Source organism: Eurypyga helias, unplaced genomic scaffold (genome assembly GCF_000690775.1).
Source record: "Eurypyga helias isolate BGI_N326 unplaced genomic scaffold, ASM69077v1 scaffold18486, whole genome shotgun sequence".
NCBI lineage: Eukaryota > Metazoa > Chordata > Aves > Eurypygiformes > Eurypygidae > Eurypyga > Eurypyga helias.
Genome location: NW_010256202.1, coordinates 45,817 through 71,866, shown reverse-complemented (window position 1 = coordinate 71,866; position 26,050 = coordinate 45,817). Strand labels below are relative to the sequence as shown.

Here is a 26,050-nt window from a genome sequence, read left to right as displayed (position 1 = left end):
ATTACCTCGCCAGCCACGGCCGTCTCAGTGAGTCTGAAGCCAGACGCAAGTTCTGGCAGATCCTCTCAGCAGTGGAGTATTGCCACGGTCGAAAGATTGTTCACCGTGACCTGAAGGCTGAAAATCTTTTGCTCGACACCAACATGAACATCAAAATAGCAGGTACTTGCAATGTAGATGGTGTTCAGTAGCACCTTGGTTTTAGGAAGGCCATTACAGTAATTCAGTTGCTGCTGTCCGAGATACCCTGCTGTGCTCCAGGTACAGAAAACCAGAGTGGTAATACATGTAATCTTTTTCCATTATGGGTATCACAGTACATGTAGCTAAAATAATGCCTAGATTAGCTCTATTATACTTTCAGGAAAAAAGAAATAATTTTCAGAGTCACAGTCGTTTTTCTTGGGTGTCTTAACACATCGATAATGCTGCCAGATGTTCAGGTTAAAACAGAGCTAGTGAAATCACTTCTGTCAACATTAGAAAAACTCAGAATGGAAGCTTTTTGATTTTTTTTCTCCTTTTTGCATGCATGATTTCATTTTAATTATAAATTTAGACACAGCAGATGTTGCTAGCAATGGAAATCATTTCGGCGGTTATCAGCTCATGAATCCTTCCATCCTGACTTTAGCCCAGTGACACTTGAAAAAGCAAAGCTAGATAACATCTTAATGTGGAGTACTGCTGAGCTTCAGTCGTCAATAATACAGAGGCAGGGAGGGAAGGTTACCTCCTGTAAAAAGCTGGTTTGTTACAGGAATAAGCTTGCTAGTTCTGAGAAGAAAGTGCGAGTAGATAGTAAACAGACTGAGAAAGGTAAAGGGATCAAACATTTCTGAGTTGTAGGTCTCTGCTGGATTATTTTACCCTTGAATTTTCTCTGTGCCATTTCTGAAATGGATCGACTGAAAATGTGTCTTGATCTCTAATCCTTTCTGTAGGATAAAATTGCAGAAACGTGTTAAACGTGCCGTCAGCCCTCCAAAAGATGGGCTCCTCTTTGTCTAGGGAGCATGACGTGTCCTTACGGATTTGAACGGAAAAGGTAGCACCTGTTCAGCTGGTTAGCATCGGGGTCATGAAGATTCACCCCTTCTTCTGCAATGCTCCAGCAAACATTGGGAAGATTAGGCAATTAATTCTGAGGATTAACTTAACTCTCAGGAAAAATCCTTTCAAGTGATGTTTATCAGGATGGAAATCTATGGTCTCTTTTAAAGTGAGCGCTCACCTTTGAGATGAAAACTCTTTCTGAGCAGGAATTTTATCCTCTTTTAACTTAGAGAAAAGGAACCTGTAGTCATTGCTACCAAAGAAACCCAACCAAACAACATAGGTTACCTTTGCCTATGAAATGGGATTTTACTGATGGACTAAGAAGGATTTCTTATCAATGTATGTATTAGCAGAGTAGCTTTCCCAGATCCTGCATGTGTGTGTTGCTTTTGTATTGACCTTTGGTTGTGTCTGTACATTTAAAACATTCATTCCTTTACCACCCATCACCTTTCCACCTCCTGCACCTTGTTCACATCGTTGAAGAGTTTCCAGAAAGTTTAAGTAATGGCTAAATAAAAATTGAGGAAAAGGAAAATGCAACTGTGCGAGTTCCGGAATCATGATTTGTGTTAAGCTACTGTTGGTTGTCAGATCTGAATGTGAGGTGGCTTCTCTTGGCAGAAGGAACAGTGTGGAAAACAGGTTCTCTGAAGCTAGAGAGCCTATTAATCTGCTCTTTGGCATGTTCTCTGTATTTCATGGCTCTTTAGCATCTCGGAGTGGGAATTTTACAGCAGGTTCATAAAAGCTGTAGAAATGGTTGTTGACCACTTTATAGAAACTCACAGCAGAGTCTTTGCAGCAGCGTCTTCTTCATTTCATCTGATATTAAACTGTTTATGCTTACCTCTTAGTTTTCTGTTGTAGCTGGAAGACACAGTTCTGGTGTAAGTTCTTACGTAGGGCATTTGATACCTGAAGAAAGCTAAAGAAAGAGTTTGGGATGGAGGTGGTACCTGGAATTTATGATGAAGCGGCCCAAGTGTAACAGCTAAAAACATTGAGACGGAATTGATGGTGATGTCTCCAAATTCGGAAAACGACTGGGGCCACCTGCGCTGTTTGCTCCCAGCTGTTGGTAGTAAGGCCGTGAATCTGATGGTGAAGGGGTTTCGGTATTTTGCTGAGCTTTAACCGAGCAGGTTCACCAGCACTACTCTTGGCAGAGCATCTTTTCTCATCTCTGATTCCTAGCAGCTACTGACAATCATAGCACCGGGAGATTGATGACTGGCATACAGTTGGATTTAGCAGGACAGTGTATGGCTTCAGTAAATACTGTGTCTACGGGCTGCCTGTCACATGGGCCCCACATACTGTGAGCAACTGAACTAAATGTAAGGGGATTTTTGTGCTATTGTTCACCTGTGCTTTCTTTCCTTGCTTTCTGATCAGCCTCTCATCCCAGTTTTCTCCACCGCGCTCTCTCCCTTCTAATGTCTCTTCCTCCCCATCAGCGTTCTGCGCTGTAGCTTGCCATGTTCAGAACCCCTCAGGGACGTCAGCTGCGCTGGAGCGGGGCTGTATTCAGCGGTATTTCTCTCGTGGATGTCCTTAGCACTGCAGGGACCCAAGTTCCTTGCCTCCTTGAACACTGCTCTGCCAGCATGACACAGGCTCAGGAAAACGCTGCTGGAAAGGCATCTCAAGAGACCTGTTAGCTGAAGGGAGGTTAGAGACATGAACTGTTCTGTCGCAGGGAACTGCAGTGCGTAGGTCCTCCGGGCACTCAAACTGAAGCACTGATAAATGGCAGTTACTAGATTCCATCAGCTGCTGTCTCCTTCCTCCTCTTGGCTGCTCTACCTCTGTATTACAGCAAGTTAATTACAGGTGGTCTGTATGTAAACGAACACATCAACTGACCGTGATTCGTAAGGTCTGATGCGTTCATGTATCTCTGTCAGGCTTTATCAGATTGGTAGCAATTCCCGTGTCCGGCTGCGGTGATAAAGTAGCTGGAGGAAAGTTACGGCTGCTATAAACTTTGTAATGATTTGTGCTGACTCGGTTTTATTTTTCTTGGAGACAGACGGTGAGTTCCACAGAATGGTTGATCTGCGATTGCAGAGTTATCTGGTGCTGTGCAGTTCGGTGAGAACAGCCTCTTCCAGTGGTTAACAAACCATATTCTTCATGGTTTATTTATCAAACTGAGGGAGAACAAAGGGCAGTCGGGATCCCAACTCTGATAGCTGGAATTACTCTCTAATTTGAATTAACCTAGCAATTGAAAACCAGCACAATAACCGATGAGTTATTTTGATAGGAAGCTCTGCAGCGTCACTGTTTGCGTTGGGCCCCAGCACTGTGCACGGGGCTGTCCCTTGCTGATCACTCCAAACAGCTGAAATCCATGGAGATACTCATGCCCATTGCAGGCACTTACTAACTTCCAGTGGATTCTTGATTCATTCTGATGCTTCGAAGGCGCTGGAGCTTCTACTTTTTAAGAATACAACATTTTTGGTCAAACGCAGAAACGTGCATGAAGTTACCCCTGTATTTCAACTACCAGGAGAATAAACTAAGATTCAGAGAGAAGTATGCCTAGAACTGTGAGCTGATGACACTGCCACCGTAAACACAGAGGCGGGACTGAAAGTGAACAGTTTACTGGTAATACTGCTCTGAAAGGAAGAGGATAGACAGAATTCAAAGGGTTTTTCTTTTCAGTCTCAGTAACTGGACAAGAAACAGATCTTGAGGTGAGAGGTTTTCTAGACAGTACTAGGTAGTTGGGAGCAAGAGCCTCAAATTTAAACTTCAGCATATGGAACACAAAAGAAGGTGTTAGTCGGATAAAACGCCCACAGAGAAAGTGGCAACTGCAGACGCCGTCCCAGGCGGTCTCCGTCAGGTTTGACATCAAAGTTGGTTTTAGCAGTAGCAAAGTAAACCACCCTTTGTTCTTCTCAGAGTTAGTGCCTGTGGATAGCTGGATTGTTTGTGTATCCTTTAAGTTTTGCTGGTTTTTGAAGGGATCAGAGGGACTGGATTTCAGTAGCTGATCACTGATACGCTCCGCTGTCACCAAATAAAACTTGCTTGTTGTTTGTACAGTGAAACATCTGTGCTTGTGTAAATTAAACACAGCTTTGAGTCGAGGACGGAGCAGTGAGCTTCTCCCCGTATACTTCTGGCCGCACAACCCAGGCAGATTAAGGTGCCTTACAGATGTCTGCAGAAATCATGCCATCTTGACTGTAAAGCTGCTGTGTGTGAAGCAGATCAGGTAGCAGAGACTGTTATTTTGAAGTAGGCTGTAGTGCTGGTTTGTCTTGCTGGTGGACGGTAAAATATGCATTGACGTCAGAACTGGCTGATCAGCATGCAGTGCATGAAGTGGGTCAGGTTTGTTTCTAACACACATACCTTTCCTTTATCAGCACCTCTCTCCTGATTATCTCCTTTGCTCGTATTACTAACAAAAGATCCGTGTGGCTCTGTGAAGCCAGGCAGATTGAATTCTGTTGGTAATTTCAGGAGAAAGGATTCATTGTAGCGCTGAAGCTAGTATCCCTTCCAAAGGATTTTTAGAGGTACAGTTTCGGGACCACCTCCTATCGCTAGATGCGCAGCAGAAGTTGCAGAAGGCTCTGGCAGGGAGCTCCCACTTCCCAAATTGCAAGCAGGTCTGAAATCTTAAGTCCGTTTTCATTTTTAATGGGAAAATAGATTCCATTTAAATCATGTGTACTCAAAAAATGACACCTTGTGAATTCAAGATGATTCTCTAAAGGGGGCAACGAGATTGAGAAACAAAATACCGCAAACGTTGAGAGCCAATATTTGCAGATTGCACAAGCAGAGTTGATTCAGCTGAACACAGGACTGTGCATGGTCGTGGTTTTTAACATGCAAATTCAAGCAAATGTTAAGAAGATCACTCCATTATATAATCTCAGTCCTCTGGTAACGAGTACAGTTTCAGTCGTTTTAGAATTCTGTGGCTGGCATCTGGGTTTTTTTGAGGGCTGGCACATTTTGCCCTTAAGCATCAGTAATGTTGTTAAAATCCATTTCTCTGGAATGAGAAATCTTAACAGTGTTCTTAAGTTAGGTTAAAAATGATTACCTTTGATCCAGAGCGATTATTATTAGATCAGCAGTTGCAAAGTAGAAACAAGGTGGAGGAGGGAAGGGAGAGAATGAGAGACAAGTGAATGTTTTGGACTTAATTGAATCCTGGCCATTCTAACACTCCAAGAAGTGGGACAACTAAACTGGCAGTGCAATAATTAAAGGTTGAGGAAGCCCAGTGGACCAAGCATCCAGTATCCTATCTAAATCCTTTTTCTTTGAAATGGTTTTCATGGACACTATTAATCCTCGAGTTCTTAAGAAATGGTCTAACATCATTCGAAGACACAAGTGCAGAAACCATAATGGAAACAAAAAGAGGTAACCATAGTAATTTATGTACCCTAACAAATAACGCTGATCTCCCTGCGCAGGTAATTATTTTGTCCAACAATAGAATATAATTGGTTTTCTAAAGATAAGAGCAGATTGCTGAAGTACGTGACATGATTTTTAAGTCCTAAGTTGCATGAAAACATCCAGTATGAATTGGTACCTATCTGGCTCTTACTGTGCCTTTTGTTGCCAGTGCGTGCTAGTTGTTCAGCAGAAATCTGTAACAGAAGGGTAGTGGTGTTCCTTGCCCATAAAAAAGGGAAGAAATTGAAGTTTTAGAACTGCAGGAACTATTTTCCAGGTTTATAAGACATTCTCCTAGACAGGGTGCACAGGCTCATGAGGAATTCCATACTGGGACATCTGGCAGTGACAGGGAGAGTATACCAGGCTGGCCATTTTCTGCAGCCTACTCCTGTTGTGCTCATCCCTACCCCCAAACCCCAACAGCCAGTACTGTTGTATTAGTGCTCATACAGCACCCTCGGCTGCTCCAAGTACTGATTTACAGACCTTTCATTAATGGATTTCCCTAGTAAAACAATACTCTGTGCTGCCACAAGACCATCAGATGCAAGCCAACTGCTGCTGTTCCACCTAGTCCAGCACTTTCTACAGCCCAAGTTCTGTGTTTCTGTTGTTCAGATAAGGAGCAAAGGTAACAGCCTTGCAGGGATCATGCCGTTCAGTTCTGTGATGCACTTGCTCTTCAACTACTTTTGGTAATCATAAATAAAACTATGATGTGTTAGGAAACCAAGCATCTAAAGATATTAGTGGGGAAAAAAAAAAATCCTACATTGTAACCTAAACCTGAAACTTCTCTTATATTGATCAGTCACACTCAAAGACTCTGTTCTGTCTTTTGCTGTTCAGATTTGTTCATGCTTCTTCTGGAAGCGGCTTCCACGTGTTCACATTCACCAGGCTGTGCAGGCAAAGAGTTTCACTCTCTCAGGAATTAAAATCCTGCGTATTTCCAAGCAGGTCGATGCTTTCTGTAGCTGTGCTTACAAATAGACATCCGCATACTTCCTTACAGGAAGAATTATGAGGGTGGCACCTGAGTAGGAGCTGCAGTTCAGCGATAAAGATGGATATTTATCTGCAGTACTAAGAGGATGCTGAAAATCAGACAAATTCAAGATAAGCGAAGGGAGAAATCAGATTCCATGACACCTACACAGATGGCAAAACGCTTCTGGGAGAGGAAATTGCTTTGTCTCCTGACGTATTGTCAAGGTTGCCAAGCCAATTATGTGTGAAGAAAAGTCTCCTCAAAAAGAGTGAAACAAATTCTCAACACAAGTCTAGCTGTGATAGCGAAAAGGCAGGTGACATACAGGGATTGGGGAATTTTTTTCTTTCCCCCTCTGTTATTACAGCTGAAGTTGCAGATGTTTCAGAACTGAAGGAGGATGTAAAAGGGCAGACAGCATAGGTGTTCCTACGTAGATTTGGAATCTGCACTGCCCTTGGCCGTTTGCACCTCGAGAGTACGGTGACGTGCCAGGATGGCATTGCGTAACTCCTGCAACCGTCGGGCGTCCTGTGTGCTTGCAGAGCATGACCCTTACGGATCTGGCGCGTGCTCTGACCTTCAAACGGTCTTTCTGGCTCTGTAGCCTTCTTACTGATAGGCAGTGGGGCTCTTTGATGATGGCCAAGTCCCGAGAGGTCATCGCTGTGAGACTGAGTATCTGATTGTCTGACTTTGAGCTCGTGGACTGACCTTGGTCTGACGCTGGAGATTTAACCTCCTGAGGTTTCCACCCGCACCATATATTTACAGCAGCGTTAAGATGTTCTCTCGTAACAGTGTTAATTATCTGGAATACAGTATTAATTGAGAGACACAGGGTTGAAGTGTAGAAGGAGGCTTAAGTATTTGTATTTTAAGTTTCCAGGCTGATTGTTGACAAGGCAAAAATAAATGAGGGATGAGAGGATCTACGTGTCATCACAAAAATGACAGCTCATCATTAGCAGTCTGCAGCACACAGATACATAAATCTCTGAGAAGCCAGAGTGATTGTAGATCTGACTTAATCAATCCCTGTTTCCAGCATACTCAGTCATTTCTATTGGAACTAGGGTTTATCTTTTGAAAAGCCCTCAAATTTCTAGTAAGATTTTTCAAGTGATCAATCAGATAGTACTATGCTGCCCTAGAAGGTGATTTTAAATCAAATCTCCTGAGATAAATCATGAAAGATGACCGTTTTGAAGTTATTTATGCCGCAGAGCCCCTTTACCAAGCAGTTTGCTTAGGTCCGAAGGCTCTGATCACTGTCTTCCTGCAGCAGAGTCTCACGAGTTGTTTCTCCCAGACCGAAGCTGTGGGCGACAGCTCCTGCAGTTCCTGTGTTCCCAAAGCTGCTGCTTCTGCCTGTGTTCCCCTTGTATGTGTGTGTGTTGTAGGAAGAGTTCTGCAAAAAGAGCTGCTGAAGCTCCTGTGTCCTTCTGGTGGGGGCGCAACCAAGGATCTTCACTGTTCAGCTCAGTGTAGGTAGTGCAGTTTCCACACTGCTTCTCTAGGACAACTCCAGGTTAATTTTATCTAAGCCTGGTAAGTTTGTCTTTAATATCTCTCTGTTGCTTTGATTTGGAGGGTTCTCTTGTGGTTTTATAGCTCACGATGTATGAGGAGAGAGCCAGGCTTCTTCCCCTAAGCAACACAACTTATACAAAGAGAAATACATGAAGTGGTACCAGCAGTGCCTGTAGTGCTTCTGCTAACCAGAGTGTTTATCAGTTTTGCTATCTGCTGATCAGTGCCGCGTCGTATTAACATACCGCCGAGGTAGTCAGCGCTTGATAGTACTGAATCAGCAGCCTGATGACCGTCTGTCAACACTGCTGACTTCCACAGCATTCCTCCAGTCACGTCAGCATGCACTGTTACTCTGCAGGAGCCTCGTTAGCCACGGGGGTAAAAGCATGGTCACTTGAAGAAACACCTTCTGTAACCTCCGATGGAGTAGTTTGTTCCAGTGTGGAAAAAGTGGCAGGGAACAGTTAAATCATTGCTCACACGGGAGTAGATCAGTGATCAACATGTGCCTGTCAGTCCATGTCACCTCTCAGTGCTCCATTGTGTTTCCTTCAGAGATCCAGCTGACTAGTTAGTGAATTGAAGCCAGTTTTCCTGAAAGCCTGAAGTCCAAAGGATATTTGTCCCTGTTACCAGATTTCTCCTTGAGAACTTCTGTCTTTGCTGTAGTATGAACAGTAGTTGTCACGGAGAACGTGCAGGGCGGCTGCCACACAGGGGGAGTGGAGGACTAAGCAGTACCGAGTGGTAATGCTGGGAGCAAGAGGGAGAAATGTTGGTTTCGTTGAGTTCCATGAAAAAACTCCGCTGGGCTTGAGCGGAGCAAGTGTTTTGATTCATCGTGTGAACAGGTGTGCTCAAACCCTGTGCGCCAGTGGCTGTTGGTAAAAGCCTCGTGTAGTAATGCTGAGGAGTGTCGTGGAAGGCATATATTCAGAACGGGAATCTGCAGTGGATGTAGGAGCGGCGACGCGGGTCCTGGCAGGAAGAGTAAAGGATGCTCAAGCACATGATGTATGAACTAAGCAAAGAGAGTGAGAGTGATGGTGGAGTATAAGAGGAACCAGGGGACTGGGGCTGTGAAGAGCACGAAAGACACTGGTTAGAGTGGAGTGGAAGGCAGGAGAGCTACAGATCATAGCACCAAGGAGTGGTAGCAGCCACCTGACATTCTGCAGTTTGAAAATAATCAGTTTTGCTTCAGTCATGAAGCCAGCTTCCTCAATATTAATGCTGTCTGCTGTATTGTTATAGTGAAAAAAATAAAGGCGATCTGGGAGAGCAGCAACAGGGGAAGCTAAAATGAAAAATTGCATCATCAGGGTCTGACTTCACGTCTCTCTGCAGCAGTCACTGTCATTTTGGTTTTCACTACTGGATTATTACAAATGGTGACTAATACTGAAGTCCCATGGGACCAGTGGGTCCCATATTAAGCCATTAGAGAAAAAAGAAAAATCCCAAACCCCAAAACCTTCTTAGACATGGAATGGTACATTTCAGTTGTAGACTTGAAAGGGCTGTAGGCAACCCCAGTAGCAGAGTTTCCTTCCTAGCAAAAGGCTTTGTGTTTTCCCATGCTTGTTGCTTTTGGCACAGTTCCCTCCTCTCATCTCCAAAGCTGATGCTTTTGTTGTCGACATTTGTTGTGTATTCGGGGCTAGAGAGTACCTAAAGAAAATGCAGGAAACCTCAGATCCCATGCTGAATCTTGGATCTCTCTTGGCAAGTACGTAAGTTGATACGGATGCATGACTGTCAGTTTGTTGAATTTCAGTGATGGCTGTTTATAAACTTGGATTTAGCAAACTGGTAGAAGTTTACTCAATACTCCTACAGGTTGTGAAGTTTTGCAGAGTGTTTTAATAATTACTTGTCGTGAAAACAGCAATATAGGGAAGTCAGTATCCCAGTAAATACTATCAGTAGCAGTACTGATAAAAGGATTTGTGATAGAGCCTTTTGTGGATGAAAGCGAGCTCTCGGGCTTAGTCCATACATATCATTATTCTCTGTCACGCAACTGGAATTTGGAGTGACTCCTTAATTTCTCAACAGATTTTGGATTTGGAAATTTCTATAAGAGTGGCGAGCCGCTGACGACGTGGTGTGGAAGCCCACCATATGCAGCCCCGGAAGTCTTTGAAGGACAGCAATACGAGGGACCCCAGCTGGATATCTGGGTATCATTATTCTTTTTTTAACTGGATTCAAGGCAACTTTTAGGAAGCTGGAGCAAAGGAATCATCTTTGATTTTTCTTAAGCTGCAGACAAGCTGTTCCTCTTCAGCCTTCCCGAGTGTCATAAAATGCCTCTTAATGCTGATTGGAATTGAAGTTTCCTATCCAGGTGGCTATTAAATGTAGAGCGTAGATGGATGTTAGCCCACCAGAGGAAAAGCTGTAGCTCCTCCAAAAGCTGTCCTGACTGAATGCCTGAACTTGGCTTTTTTCAGTGCGTTCAGAATCTTCCGTGTTAAGTGAGAATTGAACTTGTAAGGCTGTAAATTCTTGATGAGGTTAAAGTGATCCTGAGCCACTGAAACACTGGGCAGATGGTGACTGTTTTGCTCTTTGAGCTGGAAACAAGCACATTTGTGCCACGCACGTTTCTGCTGCAGCAGCTGCATGTTTTCGCATCGGTGTGTCTCCAAGCGTACTACTCCAGTGGAAGAGGGGAGAGAGCCCAACCCACATTCTTAGGTCATGAAAAAGGGACTAAAATGAACTGAAGAAGTTCTGTGCACCCTTCACACTGCTCTTTATTCCTAATTAGGTTTTGTTTGAGGCTTTTTTTATTGTGTTCTGGTACTTGCAATGACAGATTCAGATCCTAAAGCAACCAGAGGCAGTACAATTTGGCAGTCTCTGCCCTGGCACCAGGTTTGCAGTGATAACGTGGCACGTAGTGTAACAATGCTGACATTTTGGTTAGAGCCTGTTACACCAACAGGCCAGTTCATGGAAAGTCACCTTTCAGCTGCTAATACAATTTGAATTAATTTAATGGCATTAACAAACAAAAACTGTGCTTTTAGAGATACGTATCTGCATGGATGCATGTTCATCTCCATGCATACATGTATATATAGCTAGATGGATTTTTAAAAAAGGTTACAGCCTTTCTGTACCTTTAGTAACTGGTAAATAAACGGTCCTCAGCTACGCTTACTGTTTCAAGTAGCACAGGCGCTGTCGGAACGTCAGAAGTGAATCTCTGAACCTTGGTAATGTTCTTAAAATATGCAAAATCCTAAATTGTGGCAGAATCTGTCTGCCCACAGAGAAGTGCACGTGTGTTTATATTTACGGGAAAATCATCATCATCTTCACTTATCTTCTGAGTTAAGGATTCTGTGTGTCTTTGCAATCACATCCAACCACAGAGCAGGTCTGCTGAAAGAGCCAAGCTTGCGGGAGGAATGCAGCAATCCGCCGTTCACATTTTGGCAGGTGAAAGAAGGAAGGAAGTGACTTTTTAAAATACATATTTAATTTTAAAATCTCTGTGTACTTCCACAGTTTTAAGGTGAATGTTGAATGTGCTTTTTGCCCCTTGAGAAATCCAGTGCTGGTGACTCTTCGCCAACTGATTGGCACGAGGATCTGGAGTGTTTTCCTCATCGTGTGGCACTATATTTTGGCATATACTGCAAGACTATTCCCACTTGCAGTGCCAATTAACTTGCATACTTTCAAAAACGAGTCTGGCAGTTGGAGGAGAGCTCTTGCCCAGACTGTCTCCTTTTGCTTGTATTAAATAATCCCTCGTGCTCAGCACTGCACACAGCAGGGCAGAATTGTTAGTCGGTGTTCCCTGAAGCTGACTGCTCATAAAGTGCACCTCCTGCCCAGGCTTTTGCAAACCGGTCAACGTAAAAGCTTACAGTTTCTTATTTTGAGTGGCGGTTGTTTGTGGTCTGTTTTTTGTCTGAACAACATTGAGATTAATCAAGTGTATTTAACTCTCACCTGACGCTGGGGCTCACTTTTCAGGTATCATTTGTTCATCTGCACGGAGCTCCCCGCTAGCAGCGAGTCTCTAACCCGTTACCCCTCAGCCTGCCTGTTTATGAGCACGAGGTACTGCGAAAGCCTAGCCGGTTTGGGTTAGCCGAGTGTTCTCAGGGATCTTCAGCAACCTAACTCCTTTCTCTACAAATTTCCTGTTCCTGCAGAATGTAAATCTTCTCTGTGACAGGATTTGGCTAGCCAACCTCCGAGACTTCGCTTGTGGCTTGAAATATGAAACGGATATTCTCTTTCTTACAGAGCATGGGGGTAGTTCTTTACGTTTTGGTCTGCGGAGCATTACCTTTTGATGGACCAACACTCCCCATACTGAGGCAACGGGTTCTCGAAGGAAGGTTCAGGATCCCTTATTTTATGTCAGAAGGTAATAACGTGTCCTCTTACGCTCTTGGTGTGATAAACCTTGAGTAAATCCTAGAAATATCTCGGCTGGAATGCAGCGACGGGTGGTACCTCAGCACGGTTACGGTAGGGGGGACTATTCAGTTTGCAGAGAAACACCGGTAAGCCTAGATGAGCTGTATGCCTCTGCAGTTAGGCTGCTGCTAGGCAAACCACCCCAATTTTCCCTGTGCAACATGTGGAGATGGCAGTGCGCCTGTGTGCACAGGGCAGGGAGAAAGCCGAACTGGAAGCTGAAGGGTCTCTCATCCTGCTGTGAACAGAAGTTTGGGGATGCAGGGGAAGAGGCACGTTGGTGTAGCAATTAGTTTTTGTCCTGCAAGGCCGTGTACATCTTAATGTGGAAAGAAAACGCACCCAGAGTAGTATCACTTTCAAACCTGGGTTGTGGATTGGGCGTTTCCTGGGTTTTGACAGCATCTGCTAAACAAAAGCAAAAAGCGCACCGCCAGGTCACGCGCCAGGTTCTCACTGTCCCGTATCTGGCACTCCCACGTGCGACAGAGAGACCTCCCTCACTTAACTGTCCATCTGTTGGGTTTCCCTCTCCCTCATGCCTGTTCAGACAGGAACACGTAGGGCCGTTTTTAAACAGGGTTTGTTGGTATCCTTCAGCTTCCCTATATTAAAGGGTCTCTAATCCACACTACTGCGAAAAATCTTCCCAAATCACATCCTCTTTGATATACTACTTAGTATTTGGGTTGGGTTTTTGGGGTTTTTTTGGTGGTTTTTGTTGGTGTTTTGGGTTTTTTTTTTTAAGGGAATTTAAAATTGTTTTTTCAGCCCTGCCGTTCAGGGTTCTGTGGTGCAAAACATTCTGGTCCCTCCCCTTTTCCTCTCTGGTGGCATGTACTCCTGTGCACTGCCTCTGCAAACAGCCACCACGGCGCAACCGTAGCGCGCGTGGTTGCTCTTAGCGGTGCCGCTGTGGCATCAAGGCAACCCCTCAGCGTCCTGGGCACGTTCTGCAGCTGACACTGACCTGTTTCTGTGACTTTGCTGACGCAGACAGTCAAGCTGGATCCAGGTGCCTTCGTGTGAGCTGCCGTCATTGCTGTGACTGCAGTGCAGACGGCCCCTTCACAGGCTGTTTGCTGCTCCCTTCGCTGATCACGTGGTGATGCAGGGAGTGGGGAAGGGTGTGTCTCTTATTAAATCTGTGAAAACAAGAGAAAAACAGGCATAAACAGCCAGAAATTGCTCTCTAAACTATTTGTCATTACTGGCTGAATGGATCAGCTCACAACACCTGTACTGTAGCTGTCTCATGGTCAGCTCATCTCCCTTAAAGGAATTTACACTGACTTCCTGTCGGATACGAACTGCACGTTCGTCTCATGCCCTTCAGAAACCAACTGAGATCTGAAGAAAAATGAGAGGGTTTGAATGCTGTCCAGCATGTTGGAGCCAGAAAGCAGCAGTGTTTTAGTGTGTTCAGAATTATTCTGGCACCTAAAGCTACTGATGTGCATTGGTCCTGGAATGACAAGAGTTAAACTTGCAGACCCACTGGCTACTACTCACAGCTACAGAGAGATTATTGGTACCTTTGTTTTTGTGACCTCAAGGGTGGAAATGCGGGCCAGTAACCCAAAAACCCAGTTTTGCCAATCCTTTGTTTTATGAGCCTGGACAAGCTGTTTCAAACTGTGCTGGAGAAGGATGCTAATTCCTCCCTCCCCACTTCACAGAGGTGGTCTGTATGGTTAGCAGTTAACGTTAGCCCCATGCTTTGAAGCTGCTTGTCCTGTTCCAAGAGTCACGTAGGAGCTGTGCAGAAGGAATGACACCGTTAGCCATACCATGGGTAGGGGTTTTCTCCTTCGTAATTTGACTTACAGTGTTGTTTTGAGAGATTGTTTTAGCCTTCCGGAAATGTATTTCATACGGAAGTAAGGCAGTTTCCTCCTGCCATGCTCTATGTTGGTAGGTCTGGGGTGAATCTGTGCAAGTACCACTTAGCCTGTTAGTAACTTACTCATTTTTACCCAACAGAGTGTGAACATCTGATCAGAAGAATGTTGGTCCTAGACCCATCCAAACGGTTAACTATTGCCCAGATTAAGGAGCACAAGTGGATGCTTATAGAAGTTCCTGCACAGAGACCTGTTCTTTATCCACCAGGAGAAGAGAACGAACCTTCCATTGGAGAGTATAACGAGCAGGTCTTACGGCTAATGCACAGCCTTGGAATAGACCAACAGAAAACTATTGAGGTAAAGTAGACACCAGCAGATATTCGTGTGTGTGTCCCCACGCCCCGTGATAATTCTTCCTGGCCTCATAGGACATCAAAAATAACGTCTGTTTGGCTGCACCTACGTTTCTCTGCTTCTCTTTTTCAGTCTCTGCAGAACAAGAGTTATAACCACTTTGCTGCTATCTATTACTTGTTAGTGGAAAGACTCAAATCGCATCGGAGTAGCTTCCCCGTGGAACAGAGACTCGATGCGCGTCAGCGTCGGCCGAGCACCATCGCTGAGCAGACGGTAGCCAAGGTAAGGTCTCGCTCCTAGCAGAGGTGGGCCTAAGGCTGTGTAAGACATTCTCCTCTTTCAACACAGTCTTTCTATATGGATTAATACGGAGGCCGTTGCGATCTTCTAATTTCTGTAGTGTGCAGGCTTGCCGCATCGTTTTGGAAAGACTCTCTTGGATTTGGCTCCTGTCAGAACTGTGCGATGACAGATCAGTTGTTTGGCATGCTTCCTGCAACTGCTCCTGCTGCCTCCTCCCCACCCCAAAAAAAAAAAACCAAAAGGGATTTTGGAGTGGGCTGACTAAGTTTTAAATGAGAAAGGGAAAAATTGACTGTGTTCCGAAGCCCGTCTTTAATGGGTATCCTCGTGGTGTAACCTTAACTCCCAGTTTATTGCCCAGTTGAAGTACTGCGTTGTGCTTTTAATTGGAACACTTCCATTTTTGACACATTCAGACCTTTTTCTGGGAAGTCACGGGTTAAAATGTTAGAGAAATACCGTTTCTGGAGACTGTGGAGTATCTTTAATAGGACTGACAAACGAGCTGTTGAATTTATGGAGAGCTGTGCTAGCATGGGGGCTAAAAGCATGCAGGCTCTATGTCGTGTTATAAACACAGGCGCTCTAGAGGGACCTGTTGAAAATAAAATTACTTTCTCCCCTGCTGGTCCCTAGATAGACTTTCTGTCTCCCATGAAATGAAGCATGGCAGAGAACAGTGAAGGAAGTACTCAAAAGAAAATGCTAGGATCAACCTATCAGGTTAAGATGCCAATTCATGTGATAGTTTAAGTACCAGATAAAAATAGCATTGTTATAAGGCTTTTAATAGCTCAAGACTCAAGAGATAATAGTTCCTAAATACTGTCATTGCTTTTAAGATTTGCACCACTTTTTCCTCCTGTGACCCAGCAAGAGTCCAATTTCATGGTAGGCTTCCCAGCCAGCTGCAAAACCTCTGGGTGCATAGGGCCAGTGTGATGACTGACTAATTGCTTTAAGCCTTAAGGATGTCCCGTGTATTTTATCGAGCAATTCCGGGTGCTCCTTACATCTGGTGCCAGCCCTTCCACTGCAGAAGGCTGTCCACTTAGTATGCTCTCTAATTACACCAACTGATTCAGCACAGGCTCTAAGGCTTCAGTCTGCTGCTTTCCCAGTAATTTTCTTGGGGAAAAAAAGGGCATGTACACTTTTATTGTGGCCTATTCCAATAATTCTCAATTTTTTTCATGTTCTTTTGTTTCATTAAGATGCACAGATGTTGCACTGCTTTTGATTTCTATTAATGCATCATTGGAAACATCAAAGACTAAGATGACTCAGCTTTATTTTGGTCTCAAGTTCACAGCCTACTGTGTTGCTGCTGTATAGAACAAGTGCCCAGACCCTGCTTCCAGGAGAAAGCACAACCTGCTGCTCCTTTTTCACTTGAGGCAGCAAGACACTGTTTGGTTCTGGATTCCATGGAAATGAAAGCTGGATCACTTCAGCCTGGAAAACATAGGTCTGGGATCAGCGTGGCTGACAAAGATTAAACCCAGCTATTTTCTTAGATAATAGCTCTAACAAGAGTATTCCAAAGTGGATTATTAATTATAAGGTGGACAAAAAGCAGGTGGAGACAGATGAATAAGGAGGAAGGAAAATCCTCTCGAAGGTAGTTCCGTCTTGGATTAAATTCCTGTACTTTATAGCCATATTACCACGTTTTCCTCAGGACTGCAAGCAGTCCTGCAGTTATCCTGAGTAACAGGATGAATTCATTTTCACACATGGTGGCACCACAGGCTGCCTGTTTGCTTTTGGACTGGCAAGTTGCGTGGATACTGCACTTCAGGAAACTAAGGTTAAGGAACACTGATAACCACTGTATTGTGAATTGTGCCATGCTCGCCTTCTCTGAGGCACACCTCTCCCTTCAACAGCGCTCCCGCCGTGCAAGTGGCTTGTGTCCCATCCAGCCCGCTCTGTTCTTGCTCCTGCTTTTTCCTACAGGAGTCAGTGCACGTTAGAACAGGCGTGGTAACTAGCCCTGTGCCTCACAGTAATATTAAGGTGTTCTGCACACAATAGGAAAAGGACTTCTAGCAGGTCAGCAGTTGGAGGGTACCAAAGGGTCCTAAACTCTGTTTTTACTGCTAGTAAGTGCTCAGCTTCAGTAAGTAGCTAGCTCAGTGCCATCTGGGGTTTGGGGTTTGTGTGTTTTGGGCGGGGTGGCGCTTTTTTTAAAGTCTAAAGGCGGTGATTCTTCAAGAATGAGGAAATAAGATTGATTTCTCCTGTTTTGGAAATGGACTAGGTATTGTTTATTTTTAATTTGTGACTTCGTCTGGTGTTTTCTGCCTAAAACTGTTCTGGGTTTGGAGTTCTTAAAATCTTTTTTTAGGCACAAGCTGTGGTACCCTCAGTTAACCTGCACTCGCAGAATGCAAGGTTGCTGCAGTCTCCAGGTCTGCCCTCAGCTTCAGGAGCAGAAGCCTTTTCCTTCCCTCCATCCAGCTGCCAGGGCGAGACAGCATTTATGGAGGAAGAACGAGTTGAGACACCAAAGGTACAGCTTAAAAATCACCCTACTGTTGTGTCAAAAATCGTTACGGCTGAGGAAGATTGTTACCTTTAAATTACGGCCTAGTAAAAGCGCAGGTAGTGGTAGTAGCTGCAGCTCTTAGAATCACAGAGTGGTTTGGTTTGGAAGGGACCTTAAAGATCATCTGTTTCTAGATCATCTAGTTCTCTTCAATAACTGAAGATCAGTTACCTCTGACAGGGTAGAGTTCCTCATCCTAGCACAAAGCACTGTGGGGTCAGGGCCCGAGCATTTGCTAATCCAAACTACTGTCACTTCATCGACCTTAGCGTGCCTTCTGTGTCTTGACACTTGCAGGCAGCTAAGCTGGAGAACCCTGCAGCTTCTCTCTGCTTATAGTAGCCTTTTCCTCAAAGACCCAATGTTTTAACCTGCTCCCAAGCACGCACTCTTAAGCACATGCTGTCCCCAAATACCTGGTCTCCTGGACTTCCTAAGGAACCTCCCAGGATAGACAGAAAGTACAAAGACTTCTAGTATCTAAATCACCCAATTTGTAGATTTCTTATCCTAGCTGGATGAAACACATTGTGCCTGTTAACCCTAAATTTAAGTATTCTGAGTGTCAGAGTTCTAGGTATTCCAGAATCTTTCTGTATTTCTCTCTTGCATGTAACTCAACAGCTGTCTGGATTTAATCACTAATCTGCCTCTCGTGTACTTTGCTCACATTCTGATCTTACCACACTGTCATTTGGACAAGAAGAATCAGTTTTCTGCATCTCAAACATAGAACCTTAGAATGTTTCAGGTTGAAAAAGACCTTTAAGATCATCAAGTCCAGCTGTTAACCCAGCACTGACAAGTCTACCCTACACCATGTCCCTGAGCACTCGGTCCACAAGTCTTAAATCCCTCCAGGGATGGTGACTCAACATATTTTTAAGAGCCCTGAAGCCTCCTTATATATAGCTTCTAATACACAGGGTTCACTGCTGAGTATCTAGAGTAACCTACTCAGCTACTCACCTCCAACTCCAGACAAATGACAACAGGAAGGTACAATGGAACCTTAACCCTAAGCTTCCATTGCCAGCTGCAGCAATTAAAATACCATGCATTTAAAAGTCCATATCTCTGCCAACTTCATAATAAGCCAGCTCAGAAAGTTTCATTTTTGTTAATTTTGCGTTGAATGGTAAATATCCAGCAGGACATCCTGACTGCCAAAAACTGTCAGAACTGCAGCATCTCAGACAGGCAGCAGCAGTTCTCAGCTAGGCCATTTCTCTAACTGGGGATGCCTGTAAAATCCTCACTGGAGACCATGGAAAACTGCAGCTCTGTCTACTGGGGTCTGTTTGCTGTAATCAGACTGGCAGAGTCTGTGTAGGCTTCCCGCACCTTACAGATGTAGGGCTACAGCTGAAGGCTCTGAAGGGACCTGCTCTGATCCGTGTTGCCACGCCACTTTGGGGTCTGTGACAACACTCTGCGGGGTAGCAAGGAGTAAGTGGAAAACATGGGAGTTTGCAGCTAGAGCTTTTGTGAGGAAGGGGAAATAGCTTAAAAGAATTACATTTATGAAGTATGTTATTATTCTCATGAAACCTGCTGTTCTCTCTCCCATCACATCCCATTATTAATGGGATCTCAGCATGTTGTATTTTGTCTGGTGTCAGCTAGGGCTTTGATTTCATCCTTGCCATTTTCAAGCTTTTATTGCTCAATGACTGGTTACTTATCAACACTAAGAGCGTGGCCCTGGCTCTCATCACTGTTTTGAATCATTCCTTGGGTGGTCTCTTAGAGCTGCAAAGCAAAAAGACATTTGGAAATGAAAACGTTAAACTTCATTTCGCATCCCCCTTTGCTTTTATAGCTGCAGTTTAGCCAGAGTAGATCAGCAAAGGGTGACTGCAGTGAGGTGTCAAATCACAACTGCCTTGGGAATATTCAGTGTCTTAAGTATTACAGAACACGTCTGCTACAGACTTCCACGCTGTCTGATCCGTGTGCCTTGGTAAACTGCAGAAAGCCAGCTGCCCACGTGGTACTGGTTCTCTTTTTTTTTCCCTTTCCAGCAGTTCGCTAAATCGTCTTTCCAGTGCTTTTGCTGGCAGTCAATGGAAGGCATCTGCATGGCAAAGTCACATAGGGAAAGTAAGGTGTGCAAGAAATTAAGCTTCAAGATAGAACCCATTAAATTTAAATAAGAGGCAGCAGATCCAGAATGTTCCTGTGCGAGCATCCATCATTTTACTGATGAATTATATCTTTTTCTTCATAGTGCTTTAAATATTTTCCTACAGTACTAGCATCTAGTCTGCTTGCAAGACCATTCATTAAGATCTGCTGTTAATGCAGTGAAGATTCTTTTCCAAACACGCTTATTTTCAGAATAGCAAGAACTCTGAAGAAAATTCTGAATGGTTCATTGACAGTTTTACATAAAATCACCTGTAGCAGTGCCAGGTTTAATGCTCAACGAATCTGTTGTTTCATCCTTTTTTACCCAACCTGATCCTACCAAAATGGTGGGAGTGACCTGAGCAACAGGACACTAATTAGAGCTTTTGAGGCCTTACAGAACAGAATACCCACTCCAAAACTGCATGATGTGCAGGGTCCTCAAACCCCCAAGGAGTTGCGTGTGGCAGAGGACGAGTGAAGCTGCAGAAGGATTCAGGACAAACTGATTTGGGGAATAAAACCAGAACTGAAATCCCAGGAGTACTGTAGGTTGGAAAGGTACCGCTAAAGGCCTCTGGTCCAACCTCCTGCTAAAAGCTGGTCTGACTAACTCAGAGCTAGATGAGGTTGCTCAGAGTTTTATGGAGTGAATCCAAGGAGGGGGGGACTCCACAGCCCCTCTAGGCAACCGTTGTTTGCAGAGGACATGAACTGAATGGACTGCAGCTGGAAAGGGTGCATTTACTGCGTCACTCTTGAACACAGCTCTGCAAGGATGCTGCAGAATTGACCACAAGACTCTCTTTTCATAGCGCTTCTCTGAGCATGGTAAGGGAGCACAGTAGGTATGGTAAGGGAAAACAGTAACAGGGTACATTCCATCAATATTTTATCTTTGTGACTAAGCTGCCAAAGATTTTTAATAACTTAGAAAAGACAACAAAAAAACCCAACCAACAACAGGAGAAAACCCAGTCACAGCCCTGGAGAACACAGTACCGTGGGGTATCGAGATTTAGGGAGTACTGAGAGAGTGTCAATCCCTCCCTACATGGAGGGATTTGTTTGTCATGTATAATTCTTAACAAGTCTTACTTAACTCAGTAGATTATAGGGAGTTGCATGCATTTTAAATATCCAGGCTGCCCTCAGTCTACAAGACAGGCAGAGATTGCTCCAGGGTGATGCTCTGTGCACATAATTGACAGCTGTCCATCTTCTCCTTGTGCCAATTAGATAAATGGCTGCCTGCTAGACCCTGTACCTCCCGTGGTGATGAGGAAAGGATGCCAATCACTGCCCACCAGCATGATGGAAACTTCTATCGATGAAGGAATAGAGACAGAAGGAGAGTCAGAAGATGACCCTGCACAGGCGTTTGCAGCCCTCCAAGCAGCTCGCTGTGGGAAGCGACGCCACACGCTGGCAGAAGTTACCAATCAGCTGGTGATGATGCCAGGCACAGGTACAGAAGTTAGCACAGACAGCCCAAAACTCATTTCCTGCCCTCAGCACTCGAATCTAATAAGCCCAGGATGAAAAACACTAGGCTTTGAGACAAGCACAAGATAGTAGTTCTTGGGTTTGTTACTTAGTGTTTGCTATAAAGGCCAAAGAGGGGGAAAAAAACCACAAGATACCCCAGAACCTGCTGTACAGACAGTATAAAACCAAATCAGAAAATATAGAGCTGGGTACAGTCACGTATAACCCCAACTGGTAAAGTCTGGCTAGTTGGCTTCTTTTTCACATCACTTAACGGCCCCAAATCATTCATCCCCTGAAGATGTGCTGGCAGAGGAGGACTGTGGGAAAACAAAACCTCTGGATCCTCAGATATGCCACAGCTAGCAAGATGACCAAGCCTTTCATCTCGGGCTACAGTCTTGCCAGGATTATCGGGAGAGAGGGGTAAACACAAAACCACTGAATGTTCTCCAGCATCATCTGCGTAACATCTTATCACTGCAGTAATGTAAAAACCAGTAGCAGGTCCCCATCCTGGGACTGCAAGCGTTAAATTACAATTACTTTATGAAGCTTGTTTTGTTTCGTTTCCTCTGAGACAGTCGCTGTTGGCGGGAATAGCTTGAGCCTGTGGCACTTCCTTGGCTTTGCCAAGTTACTGCTGCACGCCCCTTTTACTCTGGCTTTTGATTTTTTGTCACAGGGAAAGTGTATTCATTGGATGAAAACTCATCTCTGGGCAGTATTGACTCAGAGTATGACATGGGATCCATTCAGAGAGACGTGAAATTCCTGGAAGACACCCCTTCCTTAAAGGAAATGGTGCTCGCTAACCAACAAGCAGCCAGAATGACACCACCGTTCATAGGTCTGAGGCCTGCCAATCCAGCCATGCAAGCACTCACCTCCCAAAAGCGAGAGACCCACAACCGCTCTCCTGTCAGTTTCCGAGAGGGGCGCAGAGCTTCTGACACATCCCTCACACAAGGTAACCGCTGTCATGCCTTGTGCACGGAAGCGCCAAGCCGCCGTGCGACGCGGTAGTTGCTCGGCTCATCTCACAGTCGCTGCGCTAACCAGGTACGAATGAACCGGATTGCTGACGAGGGCTTTGCTTGACCTTTCTCCAGGAATTGTAGCGTTCAGACAGCACCTCCAGAATCTGGCACGAACCAAAGGAATCTTGGAACTGAACAAAGTCCAGCTGCTGTACGAACAGATGGGATCAGAAGAAGAACCTTCTCTGACATCAACTGCCACCCAGCTGCAGGACCTCATTCACAGCCCTCCGCAGGTACTTCAGCCAGAAATCTTTCGGGTGTTAATACCTGGGGACAGAGCAGGAGAGGATATGGAGGGCTGAGAAGGGCTAAATTACAGAAAGTTCCCCTTCTCCTTTCCGTCTTCTGCGGAATAGAGAATGGGCGCTGGCAGGCTGGCCTTTACCATCCTCACGGTGTCAGCCTTGGTACCGTTCTGAATCCAGCATTTTATTATCATTGTTCATCTGAAGGACGGTTTAGACTTCACGAAGCCCAGTAACATCCTCTCCTGCTGGAGTTGGTCTGGTGGAGTTGTAAGAAGTGCAAAAGCCGAGTGCCAACGGTTAGCCAAATTCGCATAGTGAAATGCAAACCAGCTTCTACCAGCTCCCAAGTTAACCTGTTTCAAATGGAACGGGTCACAGCAAATAGGAATGATGAGTTCCCGTTAAACCCCAGGAATAAAACGGGTAAGACGTACACAGGCACCGTAAGCCCCTAATGTTCCAGATGAAGCCTACTATTTTTAAAGCTCCAGCTGTTACTATCCGAGTGCTGGAAAACCAGTTCTGACAACCACCAAGTCGTGATGTTTTCACAAAAATCTCCCACTTGACATGAACACGCCATAGGGCTCACGGTGTTCTCATGACAACAGTTCAGTCCCCTCCCGTGTCAGCACTCTCCAGCCTGCTAGGGATGTCTGCTCTGAGCGCGTACGCGCCACCACTGTGGAAAGCTTCCTGCCTTACGTTTTGAGGCTGGGAAGCGGGAGCTGCACGAAAGCAGTTCAGAGTTTGGAGGGTTTTCTAACCCCCTACGTTCACTATTTCAGAGGGCAAGTCAGAAAACGTCGTTGTGGCTACTATTTTAGTTACAGATGTAAGCCCTTAGCCATTTAGCAGCACAGACAGTTGAAAGCTTGTGATTCAGGCTCCTGGCCGTGCAGTGCAAGAGGTGAGCGACAGCAGGGTTGCCATCCATATGGCAACCGTGAAACCTCTGTCAGGAAATCCTTAAAGAAAGGGTTGAGGCAGAAAAGCCTCTTCTGGGAATAAAACTTGTTCCTTCTCTCTCTCTGCAGGAGGAAGGGTCTCAGCAGCAGCAGGAAGCTGCATCTACTTTTCCTAACGGTGCACATCCCCCGTTATTATCCAGGCGGCAGAGCTTAGAGACGCAGTACTTACAACACCGGCTCCAGGTACCGTACCTCCCCTCCGGAATTAAACCGCACCAGGCCAGCCTTTTACATCTCAGTGCTCAGGAAAATCAGTCCGAGGCGAAATGAGCGGAGAGCAGCGGAATGTGAAATTAGGCCGTGTTTGTCTTCTGTCAGACACGGACCCTAATTGGGTCAGAAGTACACTACATTATTACCTGTTGTTTTCAGTCTGTTACTGAGAGTGTTACAAGGTGGTTTGAAGGAGCTGCTGGTGAATGCCTGTTCTCTGTGTTGCACCAGGTTATCTATCAGCACCTGAGGAGCCACTTCTGATCCCCTGGGGCTTCCTGTTTATTTCTCTCCTCCCCAATTTTCATAGAGCTTTAGTTTACTAAAAACGCTTTTTCCAGCTTGCAGCTTCTCTTTTGTACAGGAAGAAATCTCTCTGTGCATTTTTATGGTAGTTTATCATGCAGAGGTATTCTTTGTCTTAAGGGCTGGAAGCCCAGGAGCAGTGGGGGCTGTGGCTTTAGACAGTAGCTCCACTGCCAGCTTCTGGACGCGGAGCGGGACAGTTACACCGGCATAAGGGCAGACAGCTTCTTCCGCTCGCTTTCTGGACTAATGCACTGAATCAAAGGCAGTTTAAAACAGCTCTGCTTTTCTTGCAGAAACCCACACTACTACCAAAAGCTCAGAATACTTGCCAGCTATACTGCAAAGAATTGCCCCGGAGTCTGGAACAGCAGTTACAGGAGCACAGGTAAGAAGCTTTCAAACAGTTACTCTCAAAGAGTAATAAAAACCACAACAGTCTTGGTCCATTTAGAAATCCTTTGAAAAAGGAAAGCTTCACTTCAAAATTTCTGAGGACACAGTGCTCTCTTTTAGAGGGACAGCAGTCCTGCCACGTGTTTACACGCTTCTGTGCTATGAGCTCTTTATCAGCCAACGCTACTCGAGGGTGCAGATACCTGCACCACGCTTCGCTTAGTGCTAATGGGCACGTGGAGGCATAGGAGGAGGCTACCCCGCTACCTACGTCGTTGTACTCCATTTCACCCTCATCCTCCCAGCTACCCACCGTTTATCAGCTGCGTACTGCGGTATTGACTGTAACTCTCAACATGGATTGTGCATTTCTGCCTGCTGGGAAGCCTTGCAGTCATTTAGTCATTTCCTGTCTCATTCTCATGACCCAATAATTTTACAGTAAAGTAAATCGAGTTTTTGTTGTCATACAAGATCCGTTTAGAAGCGATGTTCCTCTGAAAATAATTACAGTGAAGAGTGAATAGATTTGAAGGGTCCCCTTATATCTGTAAGTATTAGAGCAGACACGATTTCAATTGCCAAGGTAAAGGGCCATGAGCTCATCATTTGGTAATCATCAAGCAAATAAGCAAGACAGATAAATGCTAAAGAAAGTTACTGTCCCTACGTTTTGGGGGAGGGGGGAGAAAAACAAAGAAAGGAAAATAACCCAGCTACATGCTGCCAAGTACAAAGAGAATGAGGAACATAAGGACAAAAATACTATTTGATTTCAAGAAAGTATGTGATCTGTAATTACTCCTTTAGCATATGGCCACTCCTGACAACTGTAGAGTTGATCAACCATAGAACGGTTTGGGTTGGACCATCCAGTCCCACCCCCCTGCCGTGGGGGTTAACATAATGCACTGGGTGGTTTAAAAGGTCTACAAACTCCTCCTCGGAGGTTTGCTGAAAGGTGAAGGTTCTGGTCTGCTGTGAAACTTAATAAACAAGGTTTCCCAGGAATTTTCCAATTCTGTATCCTTCATTCCCTGCTGGAACTGTTGGAGTGACGAGCATGCAGGACTCATGCTCATCCTTAACACTTCAAAAGACCAAAATAATTGTTGTTGGTGTCCTTCCTCCAGGCTGCATCAGAAGAGACTCTTTCTCCAGAAGCAGTCCCAGCTGCAGGCCTATTTTAACCAGATGCAGATAGCTGAGAGCTCCTACCCGAGGTCCAGTCAACTGCCACTTCCGTGCCAGGAGGAGCAGGCGCAGCAGCAGTCGACGCAGTTCAGCCTGCAGCAGCCCCTGAGCCCCGTGCTGGAGCCTTCCTCAGAACAAATGCAATACGACCCCTTCCTCGGCCAATACCAGAAGGTACAGCTGGATCCACTGCCACCCTCCCAGATCACAAGCTCCTCACGGTTGTCCTCACCAGTTCAGGTGCAGCAGCCACCACAGTCCTTACAATATTCCTATCAGACTTGTGAATTGCCTGTTGTCGCCTCTTCGGAGCCCGACTACCCGGACCAGTGCCAGTATTCCATGGACCCAGCACAACAGAGCAGTGTAGCATTGCCCGACAGCCAGCGCAGCTTGGCATCCCGTGAGTCCCAGTCAAACTATGATGCATTAACCCTCTCGGAATTGCCTGGACTCTTTGATTGTGAAATGATGGAGACTGTGGATCCCCAGCACAGCGGCTACGTCCTGGTCAATTAA

The 26,050-nt window shown here is 45.2% G+C and overlaps 1 protein-coding gene across 1 annotated transcript; it reads left to right on the top strand.

The window, feature by feature from the left end:
• SIK2 (salt-inducible kinase 2) lies at nucleotides 1-26,050 on the top strand (the record flags this gene model as incomplete). Its single annotated transcript, XM_010153600.1, has 12 exons — nucleotides 1-162; nucleotides 10,094-10,218; nucleotides 12,308-12,431; nucleotides 14,468-14,688; nucleotides 14,818-14,970; nucleotides 17,342-17,506; nucleotides 20,912-21,140; nucleotides 21,846-22,130; nucleotides 22,273-22,436; nucleotides 23,492-23,605; nucleotides 24,238-24,329; nucleotides 25,471-26,050. Coding segments are annotated over 12 exons (2,414 nt in total), but the record flags the coding sequence as incomplete, so codon positions are not given.